The sequence below is a fragment of the Perissodus microlepis genome, chromosome 20 (genome assembly GCF_051167445.1).
Source record: "Perissodus microlepis isolate ML-2025 ecotype Zambia chromosome 20, ASM5116744v1, whole genome shotgun sequence".
Lineage (NCBI taxonomy): Eukaryota > Metazoa > Chordata > Actinopteri > Cichliformes > Cichlidae > Perissodus > Perissodus microlepis.
The window spans coordinates 28,285,621-28,292,256 of record NC_140480.1 but is presented as its reverse complement, the minus strand read 5'-3'; the positions used below and the strand labels follow the sequence as shown (position 1 = coordinate 28,292,256).

Here is a 6,636-nt window from a genome sequence, read left to right as displayed (position 1 = left end):
TTCCCCCTTCCTGTTTACCTTCTGTCCTAAATATAACATTATGTTCTTTCACGGCTGAGAAAGAATCGTGTCATATTTGTGTGGCTGTGCTGTGGAAAAGTAATGAGCAACCATCCGTTTCTTTATGCTTTGCTAGGAAAATGGCAAATGGTTTCAGCAATTCAGTTACATGCACAAACATATCTTGAAATTTGGTATATTAGGCATTTTGCACAACTCCAACAAGATTGAAAATCAATATTTGGTATTCCTAAACGACGCCTGAATTCTCTTAGACACATTTTAGTCTTTAAGTAGTCTTCAGGAGTAGTTCTATAGGCATCTTGAAGGAGATGCCTATTGGATGTTGGCTAATTTGTGTTCTGTTCCCTGTCAAAGTCACCCCCACACTGTTGACGTCTAGGCTCTGGGAAGGTCAGTCCATGACGGATCGTGATCCATTGTGTGTATGTTTTTTTGTTTGTTAGTCCAGGTATTCTTTAACTTACTTTGCTTTTTGTGGTCATTTTGATGGTTATAAATTAAGCCATTCATTGTTTAGTTCTCTCCTGACCACCTCCAAACATTGAGACAAAAACGTAAAATCTGGATTCATCATCCTCACACCAAACTGGTCATCACAGATGGATCCCCCTCACTGGGACTGGTCCTGCAAGAGGTTTTTTTTCCTGGTAAAGGGAGCTTTTCCTTCCCGCTATCACCAGCTGCTTGGTCACAGGGAGTTGGGGTGACTGTTGGGGTTTTCTCTTTATTATTGCCAAGTGTATACCTTACTATATAAAACACCTTAAGGCAACTGTTAATGAACTGTAAATACAATTTAATTTAACTAAACGGAATCACATGTTGCGACTCATTGTCAGTCATTTGGCATACCTCAGCATTTTCTGTTTTCATATTTTAAGAATGTCTTCTTGACTGCCACTCTTCCACTGAGACCATTTCTAATGATGCATTTCTCGGGTCCTGTGTCAAATCTTTGCTGGCTGTTTTCCTGTTTGTTACAGACATAACATTCAGACACAGTTTTTTTTAGGCCTTCCACTTCTTTTGTCTTCCAACAGGCTGCTAATAACAAAGTACCTAAAGATGCAATTTAAAATCAGACAAATTAGCAAAATCTTTGCTAATGTGTGTAAAGACACAACACTAGTTCATCCCATGACTTGTTGCTTTTTAATGCTTGAATGATTCATTCAAGTACCAAAAAGCTTGTCTAATAGAGTTCAGGCAATGCTGTAAGTAGTCTAAGAGACAAAAATGTTTTTATCTGAATATGGTGGGTAATAGGGATGGACTGAAAATGAATGAAAAAAGCAACCAATGTCCCAAGAAAATCTTTGAAAAATCATCCAGGAAACCTAAAGACGTATTGTTGAAGACAACTTTAAAAATACAAGAAGATCAAAATACAAGATTTTGCTTCCTGGAAGCAAATTATAAAGAAATGAGAGGTGGCTCAAGTCTGTTTCAGATTACTGTATGTATTTGTGCCATATTTGTCTTTAAAAATGAAACCATCACGGAAAAAATTAACTGGTAGTTCTAGTCAGATTTGAGTAAATGTGTATTATAATATGGTCTGTAGATGAATGAAGATAGAAAGATGGATAGAGAGAAAAAAAAGTTAAAGGACCAATCAAACGAACGTTGTAGCGGTACGTCATGACGTCGCCGCTCGCTTGCGTCTCAACGACGCTGAAGTGTAGGATGTAGCACAGGACGTGGCTATCAAGCTTCTAGCTACACTGGGACGTCTGAAAAAAACACAGAATTCGTCATAAAGAACTAGTTTAATACACGCGTGGGTAAGTATATCTGTTAGTTATGGTATTTTCTTCTAGCGTGTGCAATTGTAAGCGGACATTTCTCTGTGTAATACGCCTAGACTGAGCTCTGTCTGGTTAGCTTGATGCTAATATCCAGGGAAAACCTACGGTACCGTATTTGCTAAAAGGGATGGTTAGTGGAATAGCGATAGCTACATGTAATTCGTGACTAGAGAGGGGTTCTTATATCCAAGCATTGCGGTGCTTTTTGTGTGATGACCCCAGTTGCTTTAATTATAAACCCCAAATAACTGGAGCAAAGTACAGCGTTGTCAACGAAATATCTTCCATATAGCTAACGTTAGCGATGCTAATGTTTGCAGGGCATGTTGAGAGCAACTGGAGAAATGGGGGTCTGTAAATCGCCTACATGTGCCGCTTTCAGTCAAATTGGGTCATCAGCCAGTCAGCTGGAATGACAGGATGTTCTCATTAGGTGCCGTAGGTGACAGTAGGGTTTAATTTACACAACGTTAGGTCAAGGGCATCGATACAGGGCTGTGTGCTCAATGTCTTGAGTCATTGTTCCTTTAAAACATTTTTTTTATTAAAGCAGAAAACGATGTTCATAAAGATAAAACAGGTGTGGGATGCTGTTAGGTAAAGAATATAGATTATTGCAAGAAAATTTGAAAACGACTGAGCTCACGACTTTTTTTATTTTTCTCCAGATAAATTGCGTCGATCTTGGATTTTGTCCCATGCAAGGACTGTAATGAATCTAACAATCACTAAGAATATTATAATTTTTCTTTTTCTTTTTTAACTCTTTTAGCAAGGAGGCCATTTTACCAGATGTGACGTATCAGCAAAACATCAGGACCTGAATGGAAACATTTGAGGCCTTTTGTGCGTGAGGTAGGCTTAAAATATTTGAACTATGTGAAGGATTTAGGCAGATTATTTGGCATTGCTTGGCAAGTAATTTGTCAACATGTCTTGGTAAACTTGCCCTTGTTCTTTGAATCTGAACTGCTTTTGATTCTTTATGTAAACTCAGACTGAGCTGATGGTGTTGAGCACAGTTGTATTATGAAGCAGGTTCAACATATCCAGGTTTTGGTTTTTTTTTGGGTTTTTTTTTTGCATTAGCTGGCTTTACCAAACCTAAAACTTTATTTGAACATAATAAAGATTTTTATTGATTCTCACACTTGCATAAAAAAGGGAATTTGATGCATCACATGACTGCTTCTCAGCATAAAATTGCCAGATTGTGTGATACAGATCTATGAAGACCATACAAAAATATAACCTCAAATGGCAATTTTTGCTGCTAGACATTGTCAACAGATCAAAGCGAAATTAATTTTATTGGTTAAATATACTCTGTGACTGATATACAGCAAATTGACTGATTAATTTCTAATCTGCTGTATTTTCAGCAGTCTACTATGAATTATGACAACTGAATACATGTACATTTATATGACATGTGGTCCACAGTATGCACTGTAATGGCTTCATTTATTTTTATTAGTAAGTGTTGTTCAGCTGGTGCTATATATAAAATGGTTTCCTTCAGCAGAGAATCTGTAGCACACTTGGATCATACTGTCTTTAAGAGTACCAATTAAATTGTGGCAGTTGCTCACAATTGTAAACCAAAACTCTGAACACGACCTGCTCTGGACCAGGTTAAGAGTTTAACACGAGTTACCATGGTGACCACCTTTGTGACACTGAAAACTCTTGAGTTTTAAGCTTGACATACGCTGCTGACCTATTAGTCTCGCTTTGTGGTACACCCCTCAAGGCTAGTTGAGTACCAGCTGGTGTTTTTCTTGTCACTAAAAGTGTTTTTTTAATCACTTTGGGGTCATTATCATGCACCCAAATAAATTTAGGATTAGTCAGTGCCTCTGTTGCATAAGAATTAAAAATACTTAAAATCTTTGTACAGATTAGTATCATCTGTCTACAGTTGTCTCTAAGAAGTTAATATGGCTACAAACCTTTTTATGTGTTGTTCAGGAGGTTGTGGGTAATGTACCATGGGGTACGACGTTACGAGGTTTCAAGGGGAGGTGGATGAAGACCTGTTGTGTCCAATATGTAGTGGAGTGTTAGAAGAACCAGTGCAGGCAAGTCTTTGATCAAAATACCCCCCACCTTTTAATTCTATCTGTATTTCTGACATTACATTTGTCTTATATGCATATGCATTTTTCCGCCTCAGGCTCCACACTGTGAACATGCTTTCTGCAATGCCTGTATAACGCAGTGGTTTGCCCAGCAGCAGATTTGTCCTGTTGACCGCACAGTAGTGACGCTGGCTCACCTCCGTCCTGTGCCCCGCATTATGCGCAACATGTTGTCCAAACTTCAGATCAGCTGTGATAATGCGAGCTTTGGCTGCACAGCCACACTGCGGTTGGACCAGCTGCAGTCACATCTCAAGGACTGTGAGCACAACCCCAAAAGGCCTGTCAACTGTGAGGAGGGATGTGGGTAAGTGGATTCCATAGAATAAATCCAAAGCCTTACAAGCCTCCTTTGTATTTTATACTATTAAATTTTCTTTTCTTTCTTAATATTCTGTTTTTCTCACTCTTGCAGGCTTGAAATGCCCAAAGATGAGCTGCCCAATCATAACTGTATTAAACACTTGCGGAGCGTTGTCCAGCAGCAGCAAACTAAAATTTCAGAGCTGGAAAAAACTGTAGCCGAACATAAACACCAGCTGGGGGAACAAGTAAGAGTATTTTGCCAACACAATAGTATATTTTTGCCAACACAATAGTATATTTTTGACAAAATATTAGGTCTAGTCTTGATAAAATATTAACAGTTGTCTGTCTCCTATGATATTTGGCAGAAATAATTCGAGTGCCATGTCTTTGTGGTATAAGACACAGATGCATGCCTATTATATGTGTTTGATGGACGTGCAATAACAATGGTCTCCTCATTCTTATTGGAATGAGGAATTATTCTTATATGGATTTTGTACTTGAGGCATGTTGAGAGGTTTTTCATTCACTGTATTGCTTTTCATTTCCAGAAACGAGACATTCAGCTGCTAAAAGCCTACATGAGAGCAATTCGCAGTGCAAACCCAAACTTGCAAAACCTTGAGGAGAGCATCGAGTACAATGAGATACTTGAGTAAGTGAAGCTTTCCTTTCCTCTCCCAATATGTGATCTGAAGTAAATTCAGTTCCTAATTTTCTTTTTCTTTTTTTTTTTTTAAACCTTCAGGTGGGTAAACTCCATGCAGCCTGCTAGAGTGACACGCTGGGGTGGCATGATCTCCACTCCTGATGCTGTCCTCCAAGCAGTCATCAAGCGCTCCCTCATTGACAGCGGCTGTCCTCTCTCGATTGTAAATGACCTGATCGAAAACGCCCACGAGCGTAATTGGCCGCAGGGACTGGCCACTCTCGAAACGCGGCAGATGAACAGGCGCTACTATGAGAACTACGTTGCCAAGCGTATCCCTGGCAAGCAGGCAGTGGTGGTGATGGCCTGTGAGAATCAGCATATGGGGGAGGATATGATCTTGGAACCCGGCCTGGTTATGATCTTTGCGCACGGAGTCGAGGAGATCTTATAACTGTGCAGCTAGCTGAACTGATCCAGCGACGAGTAGGGACGTTTTGCTTTGGGGGTTTGCTGTGATGAGTATGATTTCTCTCTTTGGAGTGAAACCTTTTGAATAAATCTGGCTTATTTAAAGTAAACTCTTAGGCTTACTCCTAAGCTTGATACCTATGCCTTAAAGTAAGGACAAATGCTTATTGAACCTGGCAAATATAAACTTAAACTGACTGATATCTAAGATAAAAGGTGAGATGTGATGTTTACAAGGTTTATATTTAGTGCATTATATGATCTGATTGTTCTGCTCCATGTCCTGATAGAGTAATAAGCCCAAACCCCAGTTTAATGTGCTCTGTTGTATAAATGCTTGTAAATAGAAATACTATATTGAATTATAAATGTTATTCTCCTCACTGTAATTAGATTGTGATTTTCTGTTTTTGTTAATCTCAGTTCTCTTTAGTCAGCTTCTCTTACTGTCTACAGGGACGTGCTTGCTTTAGTATTTAGTTTCCTGTGAATATTCCCAGAGACATTGTGCTTCTCAGTTTAGATTGTTCAGACCTTCCGTGCCATTTGTTTTATTTATTGTGTTGCCTTTCACACAATTATGCTTGAAGATGTTATCATGTGACATTTGGAGCTCTGCCTTTATCGGTGCATTTGAAGTTCACTGCAGAAAGAAATTGATTTTGTGTTCTATCTGTTTGTTGCCTCAGTTGTACATATAGTCTGTATGTTGGGTCTAGTGAAAGTTTAAAGTTTGGGATATGACTATGTATAATGAGCTTTGAAAAAGTGTTGTGGCTCATTTCTGATTTAAATATAGACATTTACATCATGGACATTTTTTCATTATTCACAGTTGGCTAACATTGTCGCTGAAATGCCACTAAAACCAGACACAGCTTGGAGATTGTACCAGTATTTGTAAAGTCACTTTTAAGGCTTTCAAGAGGAGAAATGCTTTGCCATTAGTCACTCATTGCTGTAGTAAGACGAGCAAAAAAAGCTGTTGTTATAGAAACCCACACAAGTGGATAATTCCCTTTACTATTTTCCTTGTTATTGTTTTTGTTATGTGTCTGTTATGTACCATGTTGTACAGACAAGGTAATAAAATGTAAAATCTGGGTGGATTTTTGTCATTGGAAAAGCCTGAGTTTTTATTTGGCTTCCTAATTAGGAAAAAATGCAGTTCCTTATTTTACCACAACATGTCATCAGAGATCTGCTGGTAAGTACACTTCATAATTCACTTCAG

At 38.6% G+C, this 6,636-nt stretch overlaps 1 protein-coding gene across 1 annotated transcript; it reads left to right on the top strand.

Annotated features, from left to right (window-relative positions):
- Positions 1–1,677: 1,677 nt before the first annotated feature.
- On the top strand, positions 1,678–6,505 carry rnf41 (ring finger protein 41). The gene is made up of 7 exons (XM_084916290.1): positions 1,678–1,808; positions 2,605–2,687; positions 3,804–3,913; positions 4,009–4,280; positions 4,389–4,524; positions 4,834–4,937; positions 5,031–6,505. Exons 3-7 carry the CDS (start codon positions 3,824–3,826, stop codon positions 5,383–5,385), a joined length of 957 nt encoding a protein of 318 aa, XP_084772416.1. The 5' UTR covers positions 1,678–1,808; positions 2,605–2,687; positions 3,804–3,823; the 3' UTR covers positions 5,386–6,505.
- The last annotated feature ends 131 nt before the right edge of the window (positions 6,506–6,636 follow it).